At 37.6% G+C, this 24,464-nt stretch overlaps 4 protein-coding genes across 6 annotated transcripts; 1 reads left to right on the top strand and 3 right to left on the bottom strand.

Annotated features, from left to right (window-relative positions):
• Positions 1-1,676: 1,676 nt before the first annotated feature.
• LOC100265095 (dolichyldiphosphatase 1-like) lies at positions 1,677-5,784 on the top strand. The gene is made up of 4 exons (XM_002263866.4): positions 1,677-2,145; positions 3,054-3,279; positions 4,279-4,352; positions 5,415-5,784. Exons 1-4 carry the CDS (start codon positions 1,819-1,821, stop codon positions 5,637-5,639), a joined length of 852 nt encoding a protein of 283 aa, XP_002263902.1. The 5' UTR covers positions 1,677-1,818; the 3' UTR covers positions 5,640-5,784.
• Positions 5,785-6,086: 302 nt separating this feature from the next.
• Positions 6,087-9,228, bottom strand: LOC100247943 (putative pentatricopeptide repeat-containing protein At3g47840). Its single transcript, XM_002265990.4, has one exon. The coding sequence runs from the start codon at positions 9,173-9,175 to the stop codon at positions 7,034-7,036; it is 2,142 nt and encodes a 713-aa protein (XP_002266026.1). The 5' UTR covers positions 9,176-9,228; the 3' UTR covers positions 6,087-7,033.
• A 1,441-nt stretch (positions 9,229-10,669) lies between these two features.
• Positions 10,670-13,902, bottom strand: LOC100259912 (mannan endo-1,4-beta-mannosidase 7). Its single transcript, XM_002264079.5, has 5 exons — positions 13,137-13,902; positions 12,843-13,037; positions 12,415-12,537; positions 11,740-11,942; positions 10,670-11,459 (listed from the first exon to the last, which is right to left on the bottom strand). The coding sequence occupies exons 1-5, from the start codon at positions 13,458-13,460 to the stop codon at positions 11,003-11,005; spliced, it is 1,302 nt and encodes a 433-aa protein (XP_002264115.1). The 5' UTR covers positions 13,461-13,902; the 3' UTR covers positions 10,670-11,002.
• A 685-nt stretch (positions 13,903-14,587) lies between these two features.
• LOC100265087 (GTPase ERA-like, chloroplastic) lies at positions 14,588-24,049 on the bottom strand. Of its 3 annotated transcripts, XM_002264223.4 has the most exons (9): positions 23,603-24,049; positions 23,153-23,298; positions 19,347-19,487; positions 19,162-19,275; positions 17,499-17,624; positions 16,772-16,870; positions 16,507-16,608; positions 15,316-15,396; positions 14,588-15,112 (listed from the first exon to the last, which is right to left on the bottom strand). In XM_002264223.4, exons 1-9 carry the CDS (start codon positions 24,012-24,014, stop codon positions 15,026-15,028), a joined length of 1,308 nt encoding a protein of 435 aa, XP_002264259.1. In that variant the 5' UTR covers positions 24,015-24,049; the 3' UTR covers positions 14,588-15,025. The 3 variants fall into 3 exon arrangements, with proteins under 3 accessions (XP_002264259.1, XP_019075068.1, XP_010649120.1); XM_019219523.2 differs by lacking the exon at positions 19,162-19,275 and having other exon boundaries at positions 23,603-24,029; XM_010650818.3 differs by lacking the exons at positions 14,588-15,112; positions 15,316-15,396 and adding an exon at positions 15,992-16,434 and having other exon boundaries at positions 23,603-24,029.
• Between the last annotated feature and the right edge of the window lie 415 nt (positions 24,050-24,464).

Raw genomic sequence — 24,464 nt, 5'->3', positions numbered from 1 at the left:
CGAAAAGGTAAAAGGAATGCACTAGTGGTGGAAAATTGCTTTTCCTGGAATCTTCAGTCAAAGAAAGTAGTGCAGTTGAAGCATTCAAGGTCGGACCCTGAAAATTAACATATTAATTTCCAAGGTGATTTGGATTGAAGGCGGACGCTTTATGCGACTTTCTTGCCTGTAAAGTTAGAAGAATAAATGTAAAGGCGGTTGGAGGTGCTTAGCTTTGTCAAAAACTCCCGTGCTTCAAATTTCTTTCTCCTACAGTGGATTGATATGTGGTCTGAAACCAGTCCTACGCAAAAGATGATGCTGACCTCTTTGCTTCTTCCCTTTCTTTTTTTCAATTGGCAGGTGCAAATTTTTGGGTATATTCTGCCTCAGACATTTCTAAATCCACAACGATTAATATAATGCACTCATTTCATTTTATGATATGCTCTTCGATTGCTTAGAAGCTTTCCCTTATTTGTAAACGCCTGGTCCTTTAAAGTGGTGATGTAAGGGCCCATGTTCTTTGGTTTTTTCTTCCCCTTCCATTTCTTTGGTTTACTGAAAGAATCAGGCATAAATTCTCAGAGACTTTCTTTCTTTCTTTGCATCATTTACTATGTTTCCGTCATGGTTTTCTGCGAGGTCACCAAGTCCCCGTTTTATAACGTAACCATAATTACAGAATAGGATTGTGTTTGTAGGGTGGACATTCCATAAATCAGCAGCCCAAACCCAAACAATTACCAGCAAGTTTGGTCCGCTATCACGTGGAATCGGGTTTGAGGATTTCTTAAATTGGATTGGGCTTGGGTGACCAAAGGCCCCACCCAACCCACTTAGCGTTTTGTTTGGTGTATTGCTTTATGGGCCAAAGCCAGGGAGATCCTTTCAAATTTCATCTCGGGTCTGTATGATAAAGACTTCCCACAAAAAGGGCGAGGCCTTGAACACCAAAAATGGGCCGGACAGGATCAGAAAGAACATGGTCTGGGAGATTCAAATTGTCACAACGCTTTGATGTTGATGGGTGTTTGAATACGGAACACACAACCTTCAAGCCAAAGAAACCTAGTTGAATTTACCTTGAAGGTGTTAATAAGGAATCAACAAACATTTCCACACATACTACTAAAAAATTTCACACAATAGATCAATGAATTGAAATTGAAATAATTTTATCCTATCACGAACATAGGATTCATGGCAAGATCAAAACACAAACATCACCAGTCAAGCATGTGTACAGGTCTCATTGTTAGACCAAGGTTTAATCTCATTGTTATCTTCTACTCTTAAGTCAACAGCTGCACATGGAATAGGTGCGGGGAAGAAGGATGCAATGTGTTACGTATCCATATTAAAAATGATACCACCTTATTTTGGCTCACCAAGTCACCATCTATTATTGCTTCCAAGTTTCACCAACCAACCCTCACACATGCAACAGACTTTCGAACTTTTGTTTTGTTCAATGAACCGAGAGTTTCATACATGATAAGAAAAATAAAAACCCTCTACAAAATAATTTGAATTTTTTGGTTATCAAACGGTTTATTTTGTATTTTAATATATTTTTATTTTATTTTTTTAATATTAGTGAAAACTTTTCGGGATGACGGAGATGCAAAATTGGGTAAGTAACAAAATTGGTAATTTGGTTTTTTCTCATTAAAAGATGGGGAAGAGTAGGGTTGATGACTCAACCGAAGAATAGGGTTGTGGAGCGGATGTCTTACTTGGACTTTTCGCAGCCAACCAACATGTTGAGCCGAATTGTTTGAGGCTGAGTTAAAAACTGCAAAATGGCTCCTGTTTGTTTCCAGTTTGCTTCACACAATGTCAGGTGCGACCACTCTCTTGCACCGCTCCCCTTTTCCCTTCTCTCCCAAACCTCATAGGTCTCTCAAACCCATCTCTATTCCCGCATTTTCCACCTCAAATTTGGCTTTCTCTGGTGGATTTTCCTCCGAGAAATTCCTGTTCCGGAAAAACAGAGTCGGAGGTCCACTTACCATGACTGAGTTGGTTAGAACTTCTGCCTTCAGGAACGGTAATGACGATGAAGGTGCTACGATGATTGAAGAAGAGGCTTTCATCACTGGGTCATCAGAGTTTCCCGCGGATATTGTGGCTGGTGGGCTTGAAGCCACTCTCAATCGTCTGGTTAGTACAACCGCTATTCCTGTCAGCGTTTTGACCTTTTTTTTTCCTTTTTAATTTTCTATGTTTGGTGAGGAATTGAAGATGTGAAACTTGCGTATAGAGTTTTGGATTCTTGTTGATTTGGTCTGATTTTGTAGCAATCGCGTCTAATTATATATCTTCCAAATGATTTGTCTGAAAAAACTGTAACTTTATGTCTATGAATTCCTGTAATTTATTGGAAAAGTATGGGATTTCCCTCCAGTTTGAAGAATACTTCTCAATTCACTAGGATTAAATTTGGGTTATGTGAACTTTTGAGTTCTTCAATTTTCGCCCAAGGTTACTGGAAGTATCAATGATTCTAGTGATGAATGACATTGTCTCTTGAAGTGCTTCCAGAAGCACCTCATGGGAAGTATTCTCCTACAAAAGCTATGGTTGTTTTCTTCCGCTCGTTCCTTCTCCTCTGGAAAACCTTTTCTATGAAATTGATGCAGAGGGTGGTTACAGGTTGGCATGCTTTTGATACATGAATCCCTTTTTTATTGTAATTCTGGTTCCTTTAAACTGGATTTATATTCCAGTGGATTTTGAATTGAAATTGAAATTGAATTCCTTGGAGCCCATATCCACTAAAACAATTCCATTTTCAAAGCAGAATTTTGGAATTTTGCATAGTTGGAATTCTGCACAATCAAATGCAGCTTCAGTATTTCTTGTGCACAAAATCTGCCCAATATGTTAATACTGTGTTTTTACATGTACTTTTAAGTGGGATGATTTGCTCATTTTCAAAGAATATCAAGTTTTGGAAGTATCCCTCTGTTGTCCATCATTATCTATATTGCAAGTAGCTATTTTATTTTGCCATGTGGATAGCATGTTTTCCATTATGATGCCAATGTGTTCACTGGTTTGATTCACAGAGCAAGTGGCTCGTCGCTGCTCTTTTTGGTATTGTCATTCTTTGGAGGCATGATGCGGAGTCTTTGTGGGCTGCTATGGGTTCTGTCTTAAATACTGTGCTCTCTGTTACGCTAAAACAGATACTAAATCAGGAGCGACCTGTTTCTGCTTTAAGATCTGGTCCAGGGATGCCGTCTTCACATGCACAATCCATCTTCTTCACTGTTGTGTTTACCATTCTATCTGGTAAAATCTCTTTCAACTCTATACTTTGAGACCTTTTAAGTGGGCAATGATGTGATATTTATGAAAATTTCTTCATGAACTAGACAATTTTAGGTTGATGGGTACTTGTTTTGGGCTACTTGCTTTATGATAACATGGTTGTTTAAATGCAAAACCGATTAAGTGATTATGTTTAATTCATTCCATGTTCCAGGATTTCTTGGAGAAAGAAACATTACACCTCAACATATTATAGTTCTGAATGGAGTTGACCCTTTTTATTTTTGCATGGGGTTGGGTATGGGATTGGGAGAACATACTTGAGTTTACAAATCCAAGTTGGCTCATTTTGTGTCAGGAACCTTATGCCAAAATGTTTGAATAAGATGCTTACTGATTTTATTTTCTTAGTTTGCTTTCTGATTCCATTGTCACAAGATGATTGTTTTGTAGCAAGGCACTTCTTGATATAATTAATACAAACAGGTCATCAAGCTTCGTGTGCCCATATCCTATATTTCCTATCTCCAAGTTTCAAATAAGTCAATATGCCTAGGACCAGTTGGAATACTGATTAATCCATCTGTACTTTCATAGCATGAGAACTAATTCTCTGCATGTTACATGTATAAGATCACTTTTTCTTAGAGTACTAATTAATCCATTTGTACTTTCATAGCATGTGAAATAATTCTGTGCATGTTACATGTGTAGGATCACTTTTTTACTATAGAATGCTTTTTCATTTTTTTTTCTTTCCTCATTTTTTCTGTTGATGGATCCGTATGCTGTATGACTCGATTTAAGAAACTTTCAAAACCATATAAAGCAAAACGGATTTTCTCTATTTCAATTGAACACCCAAACACACCTTAAATTCATGTTATTCAATATTTTACTGCCCTGACATGTATATTTGTGTTAACATAGACTGGTATTTAGTTTTCTTGAAATACCAAATTTGCTAGCTATAGAATCTTTCTAGATTCGTAATGGTTGCTCTGATGCATGCTGTGGCAGTGGTGGAATGGCTGGGGATAAATGGACTAACGTTGACAATCAGTGGGCTTGCCCTGGCACTTGGATCATATCTTGTAAGTATCATAAATTGTGCTTGGATTTCAAGTTTCCAAGCTCAGCATTCTTTTATGCTTTTAACTGACATACCATCTTTTAGTCTTGATATTCTTTAGACTTAGTTGTGGGTTCTTCACTGATTTAGTGCCTTAATTTCCAGTCTTATATAATCAGTTAACAACCCGGAAACAATTGAGCCAGTAAGTTAGGGCTGACATTTCATTCTGACATATTTGGATCCACTTTTAACTTACGAAAGACAGTTGAGAGGATGAATTTATGTACATAATTATTTAGAGCCAGTCCTGTTGTCAAAAGCTTTTTGCTTCAATCCACTCTGAGAATTTTATGTAGTGGAATCTATAAATTTAATAAGTATCATTTGAGATCTAATTTGATTCCATGGATTTCAATCATTTCTGAATTATTCATGAGTGCTATGCATTATACCACAATTACATGAATCATGAAATCTCAAACAATTTCTGAATTCCAATAATGGTAGAATTTGCTTCTTTTCTTTTCTAATCATGGGTAACTTTTCCTTAAATTAATAACTTGTTTTTCTTAATTTTTGTCCAGAGCTAGTCATTAGCATTAGGTTCTTCTTTACTTATAATTTTCAGAAAATAAAAAATGTGTAGCGGAGGTGGGATTAGTAGAAAGTGTGTCATAAATGTAACAAAAGGTAGAAAGAAAGGCTTCTTTCCCATATATGTAGATACTCCAGGATATACTCCAAATTGTACTATGTGTTTAATACTGCCAATGTGTAAATCAGTAACTCATTGTGAAACTTCTCACCCATATTTGCTTCTTGCAAAAAAACCAAAGATGAATAGTCTGCTGCAAGATTTCCAATGAGAAGATCAAAACTTGAAGTAATACTGATGCACTGAAAGAGATGAACTGTTGAGAAAATTTTGTGATTCAAAACCTTGCTAGTGTGTTGTAATTCCCACTTGGTTCAGACTCGTGTTAAACTAAAAGGCCTTAAAACCGAGGCCAGATGTAAGAAACGTAGAAGAAAATTGGCATGGAAAGGTTGCTGACATTGGATTTTGTCATCTGTTTTGCAGTCATGGCTACGAGTTTCACAACAATTTCACACAATTAGCCAAGTGCTCGTGGGTTCTGCAGTGGGTTCCGTTTTCTGCATTTTATGGCTTTGGTCATGGGAAGCTTTTGTTCTGAACGCATATACCTCCTATTTGTGGGTTCGAGTTCTTGTTATTGTTGGAGCCGTGGGATTTTGTCTGGGATTTGTTTTACATGTGATTAAGCATTGGCTTCTAGAGGAATGATGATCCAAAATATGTTAAAAAGATTGTAAGCTGACATGTGATTCTTTTGTTCTGTAGACCACAGAATCCCAATGTCTATAAGAGATGGACAAAAATTTTATGGCATGAAATGGAATAATCATGGAAAATCTTCATTTTTTGTAAATTTATTTATTTATTTTAAATTTGCCACGGATACGATACATGGTGGAAGCAGAAATGGGACTCCAGGCAACAACAGGAAATGGGAATCGTCGACTGGATGGTGATTTTTTGACGGCTTGCAGATCCCATCAATACTGATTTGGAGCACTTTGAGCACCAAGGTCAAGAGGGCAAGCTCTCTCCTAGACAGACCACACTATTTCCATGCAGGTTCTTCTCATCTTCCAGCATATGAACTTAACCTCCCATGGACTTCCAGTGGTAATCCGGTAATCACCAGACCATGATGCCTCCTTAAAAGGATAAGAAAAAAAATGTCAAACAAATTACATTTGAATTTATCACAGTAGAGCTCCCTAACTTCTATTTTTCCATAGCTGAATGGATTTAGATATAAAAATACAAAAGCAAAAAAGAGGATAACATAACTTTATTTAATCCATTTCCTCGTGCCACCTTTCAGCAGGGCTTATATTCCAATAATTTGAAAAGAAAACCCCGCCGGATTTGAGTATAGGAAGCCCCATTTTCTTGGAATGCTCTCCAAAATTAGCAGCAGGAAGAACTTGTCGACCTGGTTGGGTTGGCACCTCACTGCAGAAGGCCCTTGCCTCCTCAGAACCCTGAATGGATATGTTTCTTCCTGAAAGTCGTCACCACTGCCACTGCAGCGCAGCAAGTTCCTGGCTAGTGGGTTTATTCACTTTAGTAGACTCCTCTGTGTAAACATCTTGGGTCCAGTATAAAACTTAAACTCAAAATAAAGGAACCTAGATTCTCCGCAGTAGAACTGCTGAACCATTATTCTGATATTCACAGCTCCCGAATCACATAAAGCCAACAAAATGGAACTCGCCCATATGATGGAACACAGCATTTTCCTCTTTGGTGTAAGTGTCCTGTATGAATCAATGGCACCCTCTAATCGGTTTTCCATTCATAGAAGTAAATTGCAGAAAGCCAAATTTGTAAATTCTTGCATACAAACACCAACTCCTGAGACTTCATATATCAGTGCCGACTTCAATGAATCGCTTTGCCAGATCTCGTCCCTAAAGATGACATCTGAACATTTTCTGAGACAATTCCATAACTCATTTGTATTCTTGTCCATAATCATGTATAAAGAATTAATTTGATCCAGAAACCAACATCTTACAGTTGTTTGCAGGCTGTAGTTCTCCAGGCAAGTACTATACCAACAAAGAGACTCGATGCACAACAGGATAATAAACCAACTAAACCATCTTCTAATATTCAAGATCATATGGAAGGAAGCCTGTTTCTTGGACACAATCAGCCAACTCTGTCCTTGAAGCTAGTAAATCCAACATGTTATATATGTCTTCACCCTGTGGATGAGATCGATCACCAGCAACAAATGCAAAGACCAGATCCTTAACCTTAATCCAAGACCATCCAGGCTCCTTTATCACCCCCTTTGATTTCATTAGCTTCCTAATATCTGCTGCTTCCCGCCACTTTCCTTTTGAGGCATAAATATTAGCCAAGGTAATATGGGTTCCTGCACAGTTGGGTTCCAACTGAAGAATCCTTTCTGCAGTTCGCCTTCCACGTTCAACATCACCGTGGACCCTACATGCTCTCAGCAAAGTTGACCAAACAACATCATCACGGTGAAATGGCATAGCTTCAATCATATGCTCTGCATCACTTAATCTTCCAGCTCGGCAGAGTAGATCGATCATGCAGCCATAGTGTTCTTTTGAAGGACTAATCTGGTACTTCTTACTCATTGCATTAAAGTAGCGAAAACCGAGATCAACAAGTCCAGCATGACTACAGGCACTAAGAACACCAATAAAGGTCACCGAGTCTGGCCTCAAACCAACTCTGGGGATCTTTTCAAACAAATCAATTACTTCACGGCTGTACCCATGTTCAGCATATCCATTAATCATGGCTGTCCAAGACACAATATCATCATTTTCAGCTGCATCAAAGATCCTTGACGCTTCTTCTATACTCCCACATTTACAATACATATTGATTAAAGCACTCAATACCATAGCTGTATGTTCTAAACCGATGGACAGCACATAAGCATGGAGTTGCTTTCCATGCTCAAGAATTGCCATATTCCCACATGCACTCAGCACACTAGCAAGAGCAAACTCAGTGGGTTTTGGCCCTTCCATTCTCATCCATGATAGAAGCTCAAAAGCTTCACTGACATGACCTCCTTGTGAATACCCTGCAATTATGGTGCTCCATGAAACAATGTCTCTTCTAGTCATCTCATGGAATATCACTGAAGATGAAGTTAACTGCCCACATTTTGCATACATGGTCATGATTGAATTTTCCACTGATAAAGAAGCAGCGAGACCTAGATGTAAGATGAGTGCATGCAGTTGTTCTCCCCATTCAATTCTTGCAAGATTGGCACAACCAGAGATAACAGCTGCAAAAGTGTATTCATTAGGACTTACATCTGATTCTCTCATTCGTATGAATGCTTGAACTGCACACTCTTCTTGGCCCATTTGGACAAGTGTTGTTATAATCGTTGTCCACGAAACCACATCTCTCATACTCATTTTTTCAAACAAGGTCAAACCATACTCTAATTTCCCACATTTGTTGTACATAGTAGCAAGAGTATTAGCCACAAAGGAGCTGACATCAAAGCCTTTCTTCATTGCCTGAGCATGAATTTCCCTCCCATAATTCAAAGCACCCGAATCTGCACAAGCCTTCAATGCAATAGCAAACGTGTATGAATCATACTCCACACGGGATCTCCACATTTCCGAAAAGTATACCAGCGCCTCCTTATTATAACCAGCACGAACAAGCCCAGTTATAATAGCAGTCCATGAAACAACATTTCTCATCGGCATCTCATGGAAAACTCTACGACCTTCAAAAATTTTTCCATTTTTTGTATACATATCCAGAAGTGCACTTCCTACAAAAACCGAGTTCACCAAACCCGTTTTTACGGCATATCCATGTAGCAGTTCCCCATAATTGACGTCGGAATTGAGTCCACAGGCCTTGTGTGCAAGACTAAGAATGAAGGGGTCAATTCGGAGCCCAGACTCAACCCGCATGTTTTTGAACAAAAGCAATGCTTCAGAGGAATCATTGGCATTTACATATCCAGAAATGAGAGTGGTCCATGAGATTTCATCTTTTTGACTCATTTTATCAAACATTCGGCGAGCATTGCCCAAGTGACCAGTTTTGACCAGTTCCTTCAATTGCTTGTTGCTTTCGGGCAAATCTGTTTGGCTAATGAAATGGATATTTTGGGATAAGTTGTCGTTACTTCTCTCCAATACCTGAAGGTCGATGCATTCCGTAGAAGCAACTGCCGGTGCTGTGAAGAGTCTCCTCCCAAGAGCTCTAATCGATAAAGCGGCCATGCAAAGCCACCCGCCGCTGGACAGTGGACACCCCCAAATGTTTGTTCAAAGTTGGACATGCCTAAGCTAAGTTGAAGGCCCAAGATGCTTCCATGAACTGAGGGACTTGGCCCACGTTGCCCAATTTGGGCTCCTTGTATACATGAAGTTAAGCCCAAGATGCTTTTATCAACATGCGTACCTAGTCCATATGATGGCCAATCCTAGCATGCTACGTCATGGCACAGAGAGACTATCTGGTCATTTACACTGAAGTCGCATGCCGATTGGAGTAGGGTTATTTTGTATAATCTCATTCATTTTTTATCCGATATGGAGTCATCTGGTATCCCAAATATGTTTATGGAGTTATTTTGTATACCAGATATGTTTATACCTCCATCCTGTTGGTGCACGGGTAACAATTCTTGTATCTGGCTGGTCTCCTCTATATAAATGACGGATGCCCCTACAACAAGGAGTGTCTAGATGGTTTTTTAAACACGCCTCTCATGCCAGACGGATGCGAGCATCCCACACATCCCATCCCATTATAATTTGGTTTTATTTATTTATATCCGATCTCATGTATTTGTTCCTTTATTAACCACGTAAAGTTCACCATTTATTTTTGTTAGTTCATATTCGAAATTTGGCGGATACTGATTCGATACCTTGATGCTTTTCTTAGTTTTACAACACTACTCATTATTAACGGGGCGGCAATCAGCAGCTAAAGGTAGCAGGGAGATAACTAGAAAGAAGGCCATTTGACAAGAGTTTCTAGTAAACAAATGCCTTTCAACCGGTCACAAAAGACCATTGCGTTATACGTTTATCTTCATCTTTCAATTTAATCTTGTTAACCAAACTTTTATAAACTTTATGTAGAAATAATTATTTTAAAAAACAATTTTGGATGCATAAAACAAAATAAATATAAATACTAAAATAATAATTATATTCTTACCTTGATCCATGATACCAATAACATTTTCGAAGTGGGATTGAATCACCTTATGAATTGTATTATCAAGGTCTTCAACTCATTATTGTCATATAGTGGATGGATCACATATATAATGTATGTTGTTAAAAATAAAACAATAAAATAACATAAGAATAAGAGTGTGGTTTGGGTTCTTAACTTATAAAAGTTGTACATCTCTTAGTCTTCCCATCTAAGACTATATAAGAGTTATATTCATTATTTATAACCATTATATACAAATTAATGGGTGGGTTATAAACTTGAATACATTTATATAATTGCATATGTTATATTTTTCCATTTTCCTTCATTACTCATAAACATAATGTATAAATTCAATTTCATAATAATGGAGTTACAAAAGTTATAACACTACATTCATATAACTTAAATTTTCTAACTCCCCATTTATAATAGAGTCTTCCATACATAAGACTCTTGGATGCTCAATAAATTGATTTACCTACCTATCAATTGATACCCTTAAATAATATTTACATTATATATGGTCTCACATTATATTAAAAAAGCTAACAAATCTCATTTATGAAATATTGAGCAACGCAGATGGTAGGCATTAATTTCATCAGCAGCCACCAGCCAAGGACTGGTATGAAGGGCAAAAACTGAGTTGTGGCTTTTCACATTTTTTCTCTTCTTCACTAACATACTTCTCCTTAAACAACACACTTCACAAAGTATATATCTAGAAAAATTACATACTCTATCAATCTTATGCAGCTGCTCCCCTGGACGAACATCATTCATCACAAAGAGAACCCACCTCCCAAAACCTGTCGTAACTAACATTTTGCAAAGTTTTGCACACTCCAATTTCGTATAAGAACTGCATCTGCTCAGTTCCCAATACGTTTGCTCCTGTTTCTAGCCAGCCATTCAGCTCGTCTACTGGCCCTCGCACTCTTCCACTTCGTCATATTTCTCATTCTTGCAAATATTTTCCGAATTTGATCAATCTTGCGTGACTGCTGAGCTATGACATTTGCAGTTGAAGGGCTCTCGCTTAGAACTATGTCATACCCATCCCGGAAGGAGTCCATGCCTTCTGTTAGAAGTTGCCAGAAGAGGCCACCAGCAGCTGCACCTCCACGTCTAGCTGATGAGTATATCTGGTTGTACACAGTGTTGAACAGCTGGTCCCTCTGGTAGGTGCTGAAACCAGGATCTTTCCATGATTTTCCAAACTCTGTGAGGAGTACTGGCTTTCGGAGAATGTTTTGGGCATCTTGGATGTGGGCACCCAGCCAATTGTTCAGGAAAGAAAGTTGAGATTGTTCATTCGAGCCTGAGAGCCTGCTCACACAACAACAGGAACCAAAATCCAAATCAGGGAACTGACACAAATCTCTTATAGAAAAATTGCAGCTTGATCAGTAGTAAATTTCATGAAAGCTTAAACAATTCTAAACCCACCACATCAATAAGCCTGTTTTTAGCTGCATACAGACGAAATATGGATAATCAAGAACCTATCTTATGCTTGTTTATTTTCTTGGACTGACCAACAAATGAAATCTAAATATCATGTATCTTCATGAAACTTGATATATTCTTATTTTTAGATGATAGTTACCATTGATCAGGATATGAATGAACTGTAGCAAAGTCAATTCCACGGATTCGATTATTTGCAATGAAGTCTGTTCCTATATAATATCCAGGATTGAGTCTCGTCCTCCAAGGTGTTGTTTGTCCATAGAAGCCTTCTAAACCAGCTTCCAGCAAGTGATTCCTGTCTATTGACTTCACAAAAGAAGCCATCTCCATTATCCAAGCCTGTCCCACAACCACCAGTAAACTGAATTTAACATAATTCCAAGCAAAAGCAAGCAAATTGAACATGAGTTGAGAATTTCTCCCGACAAGTAGTTTTCAGAAGCCATCAACTACTTGAAATCTATAGTATTCATTTGAGTGGATGACCCTCATGTGACTGGGGCTGGTTGGTAGGTGGAATTATGTAAACCACTCAATGGCTGGCCGAGTACCAATTGAATTGGCCCCTCTGTTTGTCATATGACATACTGCAGTCTCTAATTATAGTAGTGGGCATGTAGAGGTTTAAATCAAAAGGCAAAATTTGATGCCAGGAAACTTTGAGGGCAGATGGAAGATTAAATCAAACTACCAACCAAAAGGAATTTGGCGAAGAAATTAAATTGGACAATGAAGAAGGTAGTGTGTAGTCAAAAGTTAAGACCTAAAATTGTAAGAATAAAAGAAACAGAGAGAAAGTTATCAAAACAACCTGAATGGTCCTTCCTGATGGATCTGATGTGCATCTAGGCTCATTCATAAGCTCCCAGGCCATAATAGTTGGATCATTCTTGTAAATAACTCCAGTAAAGCTGTTGTATCTGTTAAGCACAGTCTACAAGAAGATACAGATAACTCAGAATAGACATCATAATTCCACATCCCACTTTAAACCCACCCTGGAAAAAAAAAACACACTTCTCACACAAAGGAAAAGCTGAGAGATTAGTCACTATGAAACACTACATCTACTGTGGAAAGGACATAAGATAAAACGAAATCATGGTTTCAAAAAGGAAAAGAACAGCCATATTATGCGTCAACTAAGCAATTTCTTTAATTCCGGGTTTGTTTTAAATCGATGGATGTAAGAAGGAAAGGCAGTTGAAGTGTGAGAGAGAAGACCCACAAATTACTTACTTTAACATGGCTCTTGTAGTATCCTTTAACAACAGGGTTTCTAAAGAAATCATCTTCAGATGAGAGGTGCTGTCCTCGACTTCTAGCCCAGTTCACATACTGTTTTTTACCACCAAAGCTTTCATAGTTATTCACCAAGCTCAGTATAAGCTTGATTCCGTACCTTCTGGCCTCAGCAACAACGAAATCTAATCCCTTCAAAAGCGAGAACAAAAATAAAATCGACAACATGGAGACTTGAGAATCAGAAGGAGAGATGATAATAAAAAGGATGAGTATGAAAGAGAGTTAGACCTTGAACATTTGCTGATTGTAAAAGCCAGGAGAGTACTGAAGAGGCCTGTACCCACCATCACTGAAAGCCCAGGTTCTTGCCACAGTGAGGCCATGGCTTGAAGCTTCACGGAAAGCAGCTGAGACTTTGGCACGCTGAGATGGGTCAGAAGCCAAATACATCAGCCAGTAGGCATTGAAGCCATTTGCATAGTAAGGGCTACCATTCATCACAAAATGCACTCCTCTTGTTCTGATGAATCCATCTCCCGCTTCAACTTGGACCTGAAAACCTTGCTGTTGGATCAAAAGAAGTAAACAGAGAACCCAACTCAGATGCCTCATCTCTCTCACTCAGTGTCAATGCTGAAAAGAATGAAGGGGTTGTTTTAAAGCAGAAGGACTCTGTTTTAGAAAAAGAGAGAGGTCAAAAGCACGATTGAATATGAAACCCTTCTTTTCATGATAGTGAAAATGGCTCATTCTAATTCACTTTAGGACTGGATTGTTTTCCCCTCTCAAGATAAATCAAAAGGGTGTCATGTTTAAGTCATTTCCCCTTCAACATCTGCTTTTAATCATATGCCACTCTTTTTTTCTTTCACGATCTCTTTTTCTAAGGGTAATTTAGGTCCATAGGGTACAATCTTTCACTTTTATTCTTTTTTTTTTTAAAAAAAAAAAAAAGAAAGAGAGGTTGGACGTGGGCACCCTTAATATTCTTGGCAGGCTCTGAAAATCCATGGTGGGTTGATTCGTTTGATTACAAGCCGTAGTAGGCCTTTGTGTTATGGTTTTGAAGGTTAAAACAGCTGGGCGTATTACAATCATGGAATCCCCACTCTCCAGCGTGCTGGATAAAAACAAAAGTGAAGAATTTGGGAATTTGAACTCTAGCAAGGGTCTTGCCTGCGTCGGACGCACCACGCGCCCTAATCATGTATGTTGGGTAGTGGCACCCATGTGGGGAGGATCCTCAGATGTCCGGTGGTGCCCCTACCCAGGTCCCACCATATTTAAAGATGGTTGTGGTGGAGCGCAATATGGCCCACCCCCACGGTACCCTTTAAAAATGTGGGGCCTTTCAGATATCTACTTTTCCGTGATTTGTTATCCCAGTTAAGATGAAGGCGCTGCCTTGCCTCTCCCTATTTGATGGTGTTGATTATTTACGAGTCTATGACCATGCCGATGGCGACATGAGCTCTCCACGCCATGTTCAGTGGTGTAAAGACTGAGCATCCAATTTACTTTCAACTCTCTTACCCGGTAAGTGATATGCTTATCGGCGCGATTTGCGGATCCACTTCTTTTTTACCCGTGGAAATGGGGCGTTCCTCCACTACTGGCCAAGCTTCAACCAATCCCATATTGATAGCCTACGATGACCGATTGAGTGCCCTTGTCTGCCCTACTCACCTAACGATCGAACGTGCGCACATCGGACACCCTAAAGTTTACTGCCCACTTAGTTTGACAAATGTCTTCAATTTTAATACAAAATTACACGCTCTAAGTCTACCAAAAATTCATATTACAGGAACTGTTCCCATGATAGAAAACCTCAAATCATATTCAAGGAGGACTACAGCCCCCTAGTTTCTGTGGACATCAAGAAATACCCTTGACAAAGCATATTGCTTCAAATCCAGCTCTGGGACCTTTGGGTCCATGTTTAGCAGTACAGTAATGAAGAACACCGGAAAGGGCCTTGCCGTCGTAATCACTTCCCTTGCCATGAGAGAAACGGTCCAGTTGAAGATTGCAACAGCACCAGACTCCAGCCATAAAGAATGTTGATTAGAGGCTCCAAATGATCAAAGTAAATAACACATGGTCATGATTTTAGCACGCTACCATCTCCACTCACATTAAGAAGTCATGCACTAATTAGCTGATGATATTTGACATTATAGCGCTTGAATTTGGCCTCCATAACCGTAGTACTTAAGAAGCCCTTCATCTTGCCGCCAGTTCTCTTTTACTTTCACTTCCACCTGTTCAAACAGTTAGTTGCCCCAACGTCAATGTTTTTCAATAACAATCCTGAGTGATAGCTGAAGTTTTTCTGCATTACGGCACCAGTCTATTTAGTGATGACGGTGCAATGAGATACTATATATGTGGAAAAATTGTTTGTGAGAAATTATAGCATTAATTGATATAGTAGCTATTGCAGTGTGAAGAAGGAAGCCAGCACCTCAAGAAACACCTTCTTTTGCAAGAAATCTTCAATGTCAAGCCGAGCTGCTGTTGCAAGTAGTTTCAGCGCCTTCCCTTCCTGCAGCAATTCTGATTACATGAGAACTCATGAACAATTCTGATGGTTAATGTTTGTCTATGCGCATGCACTCACCAAATAAACTGAAAGCAACAATGATCAAACTTTAAATTTCGACAAAATGTTAACATTTTTAGATAGTTGTTCTATTTTGAGAGATTTTGGAGTTGCAAAACATTCCAAAATTTTATTTAAGATTTCAATTTTCTGTATAAATTAACATTTTCAGCATCTCCCCTCTATTTCCAAGGAGATCAATATTTGATGCTTCAGTCCAAATATAGTGTTTAACAAACAAAATCTCTAGTAGAGGAGAGAAACTAACATGGACCAAACCTCTAGCAGCCAGTACATCACATATCAGCAAATAAGACAAATTTTTATAAGAGGCAGGTGGCCAATCATTAGTGGAAGAGATGTGACAAAACTAAAAAAGAAAGAGAAAGAAAGGAAAGAAAAGAAATGCTGAAGCTCAAAAATATAAGCTAAGTACAAATGATGAGTTCTTCATATTTTAAAAGTTCTTACACAGCATGGCAAACCCTTAATGGTAAGTTTTTAAAATTCTACACCCAGTTAATTGATTTTAAAATGATGTACCAGAAATTGAAATTTCTAAAACATGCAACCACACAAAATAATATTGACGAGATATTTAGAACATATGATGAGCAGAATAACATGTAAATGGGCTGATCAGATTCCACACTCAGGTTAATTACAGCTTGCCGGATAGCTTGCAAGGAACTAAAATGTGACATGAATAGCCACTTTTGTGATTGATATCTTTGCAACCCATGTGATTTTGTTTTGGGCCCCTGGTTTAGCTGCAGAAGCTTGCCTGAAGCAGACTGGAACATATTTCAAATCCACCAGACTAGGCAATATTGACCTCATTCCTAGGAACAGAATCCTAGACTTTGTTTGGGCCACCACACTGGGCCATGAGAACTCCCTCTCTCATGGTATACTGCCTCCTCCCTCTTGAGCAATTCTTCTTCCTATTCAAACCAAACAACCTGTCTATCCCACCATTGTCTGGAGGGTCCCACAAGCAATCATGCATCAAACATATTGTCAAGAAAAACCTACCAAAACAAGTCTACTTACCTTTCCAATGAGGATGATTTTCTGTGAGTTCTTCTCGACAACAATCTCAACTTGAATAAAATCTTTAGCAGTTGGTCTAGTTTTGTAACTCACTACATTGACCTGCAGGATTCAAAAATCAAGGGACGACACTCCTCCATTAGATGTTACTTTCTAGGAAATCAAAAGGCACAATAAGCAACCAAGGAATAAAATACAACCAAAAAATGGAAAGGATAACCATGTCTCATAAATCACAAGAAGGTAGAGATAATCAAGCATGTACCTGACATGCATAAGGAACTTCATTACGATATTGCATGAAGATCTTTTCTCTAACAATCTCACCTACAAAGAATCTTTCCGGGTGCTCACTAACAATGTCCTAAGGAAACAAGTGAAACAACAGTGTGATTGTTAGTTATATGCAACAAGCAATAGTTTTCAGACATGAAACGATTAAAAAAAAAACATGTTTCTTTGTTCTTATTTTGAGATATAATTTGAGGCAATCTGGATTCATGTAAGAAATAAAGTCTTACACCATTATCAATCTGATGAAAACCTCCTCTAATATGTAAACTTTGCAATGGCACAAAAGAATGGAATTAATACTTTGTATTTCTTAAAGGTCTAGCAATAATTTCATATAAAGCTAGAAGACTACAGCAAAGAGAACTAAAGACACGCCTAGAGTCAAAGGGATAAGTTTAATATGTCATGTACTTGCTTCTTCTGGGTGCAAAGCATGGTCAAACCAACACAAGAACATTTTAACTTGACTACGATTTAAACTTCTCTTTCTGCAGGTGATTTCACAAAGCAATATCTGCTTGCATATCCTGGCTTCAAAGCATTCAAGATGCTGGTTGCTTTATATAGATGACTTCAAATAGTTGGGATAAGGTTAAAATGATAAGGATGCAACCAAAAATTATCAATGCCCATTCTTGAAGGGAAAGGGATGCACAAACACACACACATAAAGAAGCAAAAATCTTGAATTAATATACCTTTGGATAATAAGCTGGCCCAAGAGGAAGTTTTGACAATATCCAATCCTTGACATCATCTACTCCTTGACCATACTTGGCACTCACTGGTATGACCTCATCAACATCTATGAATTTCTCATACCACTGAAAGGAAAATGATACTCATTCAGAATAAACAGTTCAAAGTAAGAATTTTAGCACACCATGATTAAGAAGCATAGTAATGATCTAATAACATATGCGTGAGTACAGAAAATGGACCAAAGAAGTTTGACATCATCCACATCTACCTCCTTAGAGGAGATTAGATAAATCAAAGAACGAAAACAAGAAATCAAAATAGAACAAGACAGCAATCATAAAAGGTTCTCTATATAAAATCATGGGTAAAACCCAATAAACCTATGAATCCATTTTGAACCATTTTCACACTTCACTTGTTGATCAAACTCTCCCAAATGGGCAACTCCTAATATTTTCCTCCTTATTTCCTCATCAATGGTAGTGGTGAGGTCCACAAAACCACCATGCTAAATAGAAAAGCCTTGATTTTATTTGTATGCTTATTTTTCTCTTGTCCCTATCTTCGATAGCCCATAACCTTGATGCCCAATTCCCCAAACCCATTACTCACTCTGAGAAAGAGATTAAAAGGTGATAAGAGTAAGGGAAGAGGGGCTATTTAGCCCTTCGTTTCACCAACAAAGAAGTCGTCCTTGAAGATTTCCCATTCATTCCCTGCTGAGCCACTTCTCTTCACCATTTGAAGTACTACCTCCGCCTTCCCTTTGAACAAACGCTCATTTGATCTTGATCCTTGTGGATCAAAAACCAGACTATACTGGATCTGCATGAACCCCCAAAACCTGCTTGCTTAGAGAATCAAACTGTTCCTGTCTGCTTTTTCATTTTTTATTTTAGGGCTGATAGAAATTGTTTTTTAAGAAAAGAGCAGTGTGTGTCCAGTTAAGATATGTGGGGAAGAAGCTCCAAGCAGATCTCAGAATGACTTTCCTTTGTATTTGTATACCCCGAACTGTGGTCAAGCTAAATATAAAATCTTTGATTTGACTAGAGATAACTGGGGAAAGAGGGTAAATTAAAGAGGAGATGAGATTTTTTTTATTTTTCATTTTTTGATAGGTTAAAGAGGAAATGAAACTAAGAGGGGGCATACAACACAACTTGAGGACAGTAGTAAAAAATGGTAAATCAGGAGAAGAGAATTGGGTCTGCAGGAAAAGCAAGAATCACTTTGTTTGTCTCTGGTTACATCTTCATCAAATGTTATCCTGATAAAAACCAAGCAACAGTACAAAGGAAGATCAAACTACCAACAACTCTGTCTTTTTCTATAGCTAATAATAAATAACTAGGTCAAACTTAGTAGAAAAGAAGAGCATATTGGCCTTTTTCAGAACAAAAAATAGTGTAAGAGTGAAACTAAATTTAAAAGGAAAAAAATGAAAATAAAAAATCAGCAGTTTCAATTGCTGAGCATTTACAACTGTTCATGATGGGGTTTGTGCAAGCATCAGGTAAATCATAGATAGAGACATATTTGCGAGTCTCAGGAGAGGTAATAGTAATTTGCCCTTTATTTTTTATACTACATAATTAGCCACATCAACAAATTACATGTCTTTCTTAAAAGTAATAATATCAATTAACAGGTTCTGACCTCGAGTTTCTTTGCAATTTCACCAGGTTTGATCAGATCTTTCTTATTCAAAACTAGCAAAGTGGGTAGTTTATCTTTGAGGTTTCCCACACCTTCTTCCAACACTTCATCAATCTAGGGAAAAGAAAATAAATTTAGCAGAAGTAAGAAAGCCCGAAAAATGTTTCCCAAACAAAGAACCATACCTTTTGGGGTTCCTTACATGCATCAACAAGAACCACTACACAGTCCGCATTAATGGTAGCACTGCGGACATTCTTCATCATCATGGAGTCCAACTTGTGCATTTTCTTCTCAATAACACCAGGTGTGTCATAAAGTATCATCTACAAGCAAAACATAAGTTCATGCGTTTTTAAGAGCTTAATAGCATATTACTTTTATATGTGTGTGTGAAGGCATGGGGTTGTGTATGTTTATGTATTTATGGAACCATGTTGGTTCTTCACTCAATGATATTTTAAAAAAAATTTAATAAATAGTGACTTATATTCCTATAAAAAATAGAATGAAGAAAAAAGCAAAGACAAAAACAAAAAACAGCTATTACACTGATACAAGGTAAGTGAGAACAAGGCCAAATTAAGTAGTTCAAAAGAACCACACACACACAACACAGAAAAAATAAAATAAATAAATAAAAAAAAATAACTGAATAAAATGTTCCACGTAAAAAGAAACCAAATTTTGCAACAACTGACAGTACACAAAGTTTTGGAAATTAACTCTATTTGACAAATGGCACTCACACATATCCCTAGGATAAAAAATGTTAACATGATCTCATAGAAAACCAAATCATGAATTACAATGGGGATTACAGGAATTAAATAATAGTATGTCAGATTATATTGTACTCTTCCAAAAATTTGAAAAGAAAAACATTATGAAAATTGGTTTTGAGGAGAAGAAACAAAGAGGAAAAAGTGCATTAATTTTTCTTTTTTGATTATATGCATGAGTCACTAGTTGTCCTTTATAAAGAACAGTTAAGTGAAATCAAATTAATGGTATTCCTAAATCAAAAGGGTAATATGACTCTCCTTCCTAGATCCAATTTGCAAATACAAAAAATGATTTTGATTCTATGTTTGTGTTTATAGTAGGTGAAAAATGAAGATCTTAGTCATGGAACTACCTAGAGGTGGGTGAATAGGTAGTTTCTTCTCTAATTAGCCCAAAGGCTACAAATTTTTATCTTTTAAGAATTCTTCAATTAATTAAACAGTTAATCAATATATCAAGAATTTCAAACCCATAATAAGAGACAATTTACATGGAAACCACCCATAAAGTCTCCTAGAGACTTTGCATGTATAAAAATCATGGGATTAAAGATTGCAAAGCTATAATCCACTAATTTTGAAATATTAGGTACACAGATTTACCTAATGATTACTATTCCCTAAGACTTATACCCTAATACCTACACCTAACCTCATGTCTATGACATACCACCACCGAGCTTCTTAGTGGACTTCCCAACGCCTTGAGAGGATGCAATTCTCTCTCATGAATCCAAGAATGAAAGAAAACACCTTTGAAAGTTTCAAGAAACAGAAAATCTACTGACTCTTAGGCTATTTGCACATCAAGGAGAAAATGAAAATTATACAAGAAATATATATGGGAGAAACCCAAGTAGACTTGGCCTAATTCCGAAATCGTAATTTTCCAAAATGTGTTTGCCAAAATATGGGGAAAAAAATAGAAACATTGCAAACTGTGAAACCTGGGCATCCAGGCTTCAAACACTCAAGCTTTGGTTAAGTGGGTTTGTGCGCTTCCAACACTTGAGAACCTATAGGCAATGCATGAGCACCTCTGGGCAGTGCCTGAGCATTTTAAGCGCTTGAGAGCCTAATTAGAATGCTTAAGCACTCAATTTAAAATCCCATTTTCATCTAAATAAAAAAGCACTCAATTTCTTAATTCCCTAAAGTCCACTTTATGTCGCATGTAAAAATCATTACCCTTTTAATAATTCTCCATACTGACCTGTATTATCATTGGCTGATTCTCCAACAACCTTGAATCTTCAACTAAGTGTAAATCACAAGAAAATATAAAGTCCTACACCAAGATGAACGGAACAGAATAGCCAACGGAGTATAATCACTAATGTAGTAACAATAAGTTTTTTGTTGGAAGAGATTATTCACTTCGATGGTGAATCCTATCAATTTGTGGGGAACATGGAAAATGAGAGATGGGGGGATTCAAGAGTTTAACAATAGACTTGGAAGGGGCCTCACAAGTGGAGGTACTTTGAGAACCTAAGAGGAACCCTAGGGCTCAAAAGTTATGAGTGGCATAACATATTCCAATGTGGCCCATTCAGCCTTTATACAAGGGTCCTGGGAGAAGCTGGTTAATAAGCCCAAAGCCAATGGTGAGCCTAACCTTGAACAAAGCCTAGAACTATGGTGCTTGGACTTGGACTTGGACTTGGTTATCAGGTGCAGGTACATATCTAGGAGTTAGATTCTTTTAACTCAAAAATCTAGGATATGAGGAACCAACTAAAAATGATCCAAAAATTAGATATAGATAGCAGGATATGACATAACAAATGGAAAAAGGAAAAACCAATTAGAAATCAATTAAAAGTAAAGATATCTTTGATAAGAACTTCCTATATTTTTCCTTCTATTTTTATCTTTTCTTCCTTATCTCTACATATACATGAATTTCCTCTTTTTTCAATGTAACAACCTACTAAGGAAGTTGAAAATAAAAATAATAATAAATTAATCAAAATCAAACAACCATATCCAAAACAAAATAGGAGTATAGACCAAGGATGCCACACTCACATCCATGTTGTGTCATGTCAACAAGGGTACGCTAAGTAAAATTGGAGAGTGCCAGTATTATAGGCCTATAATAGGATGCTGAGCCAAATATGGCTTTTGCAGCAACCAGTGCCAAGGGTGACCTCAAAGAGGTTCTTAAGTCTATAAGTGAGGGAACATGGTGGATTGGGAAAGTAAGCTTATAGGTGAATTGACCAAGGTGTCAGCCAGGCATTCCCATCAATACCTAGGGAATGGCTAGGATATTAGCTAGCCATCCCCCTCAGTGAATGATGCACTTCTGGTGACACCTACTAAGGATAGTGATGAATACCCCATCCTTCCCAACTTGGTTGAGAGTCTTGAGACAAGCTTCTTGCCTCAATCAACCTTCAGCTCCAAGCATCAAATCAAGACTTTCAAACCATCTTATGTACTCAATGGTGAGAAGCATCAAGCTCACTTCATGCTCACTAAACCCTATCCCAACTTGGGCAAACATCAAGCATTTGAATGTTGAGCCATACAAGCTACTCCATAGAATCCATAGGAGAAGAGTTGGCAGTTCAGCACCAATGGGAAGTACTAGGAGGGAACTGCTCTCCAGACAATATTAGTTAGACAACTAAACTACACTTTTCAAACATGAATAAAAGGCAAGCAAGCAGATTTGTTCAGTATGGTTTTATGAAAATAGTATATCTATATGCAAAAAAATAAAAAATAAAAAATAAAAATAAAATAAAAAAATAAAAAAAAAATAAAAAAATAAAAACAGGAGCTTAAAAAAATCAGCTACTGCCAACCACCATAAAATTAGTTTTCGAGGTTCCTGGCACATAAGATGGACTACCCCTGACCAATACCCATTTATTGTCTGGGTAGATGGATCTGTGACTAATATAACTTATAAGCATCTGACTTCAGAAAGGACTTCATAAGGGGGCAATTGAATGTCAAAAAGATTGTAGGAACATCTCGTTAACCCAATCCAGGAGCAGAATCCTGCTAGGGATTCATCAAGGTGGCAAGCCCAAGGCATGGAAGTTTCTGTAAATGCCATGTACGCTATGTACCTGTGTCTAGATTTTTTGCTTTCAGCATTGTTGCATAACAGTTAAGTGAAAGTCAAATGAAAATTTAAAGAGGCAACTAACATCAAGCATGATAATCTATTATATACAAAATGTTCAAACCTGATACTCTGGACCAGAACATATACCAAGGATTCGATGCCTTGTGGTTTGAGGTTTATCAGTAACAATTGACAACTTTTGGCCTATCATTTGGTTTGCAAGGGTACTCTTTCCAACATTGGGCTTGCCAAGCACAGCCACATATCCTGCATTTGACTCATAAAATTCAGAACTACTAAGAGGAGATAGCCCTAAGGTTTCTCAGACAACATAGAAAAGTAAAAAGCATGAATCATGGATAATAATCTGGGGAAGGCCAATTTCTGTCTGTGAATAAAGCTTCATTCTCTATCATTCAAAACAATTAGACAGCTTCTATTCATGCACGAAACAATAGATTGGAAATGCTGCATTTGCTTTTCTTTTTCTTGGGTTTTCTCAACAATCAAAGAGAGGGCAAATAATTTTACAGAAAAAAGGAAAAGGAAGAAGAAAGAAAAGAGTATGTACCACTGCGATGGTTAGGGTTGGAGGCAAAGTCAAGTTCCTCCAACTCATAGTCATCGAGGAGGGCCATGTTCCTATCAGGCTTCTCGCTCAAAGATAGGAAAGTTGAGGCTGATGACTCCTCGTCCTCGGAGGAGCTCATCGTACTCGCCGCTGCTGGGTTGTCGATAACATCAAATTCTTCTTCGACTCGTTCAGTGGCATTAACCCGTCGAATGATGGAGAGGTTAGTTCGAGGGGAGACGAGCTCTCGACTTCTGCTCCAAGCTCGAAATTGGAAGGAACAACCATGGAGAAAAGATTTCTTGCCTAGAGTGGTGAACTGAAAGCGATGGAGATAATGACTTCTCCATGTTTCTCTATAAAGAGATATGGATGTATGCAGACCCACAACCTCCATTTGAGGCAGCGCCATTTCTCAGCACCTCACCTCTTCATATCCTTTCAATCAAAAATTGCATTTCCACATTAAATCCCCTGTTAAACGACGTCGTATTCGAGTGTTTTTTTTTTTTTTTTTTTTGACAAAGTAATGATTTTAAAAATAAAAAATAAAAAGTAAAAAATATTACACAAGTTTTTTATTTTTCTTTTTCTTTGTTATAAACTGCAGCTAGCATTTGATGATTTTTAGAAAGAGGCATAAAGGGAAAGAATTGCTTAAGTTATTTGCATTTTTTGAATAATTGAGGATTATTCTTGGTTTGTGATGTGGTTGTTGTGCACATAGGTTGTGGATTTATTTTAGTTCTATTTTTAGTTTTGATTTTTTTTTTTTTTTGGTTTTTGGTGAAAAGTATGAATATGATGATTTGCCAAGATTTATGTGCATTCTTGAAGTGAAAAAGAAGAATGTGAAGCTTAA

The sequence above is a fragment of the Vitis vinifera genome, chromosome 4, assembly GCF_030704535.1.
Source record: "Vitis vinifera cultivar Pinot Noir 40024 chromosome 4, ASM3070453v1".
In the NCBI taxonomy this organism is placed as follows: Eukaryota; Viridiplantae; Streptophyta; class Magnoliopsida; order Vitales; family Vitaceae; genus Vitis; species Vitis vinifera.
The sequence above is the reverse complement of the archived record's forward strand: the minus strand, read 5'-3'. Positions and strand labels throughout refer to the sequence as shown.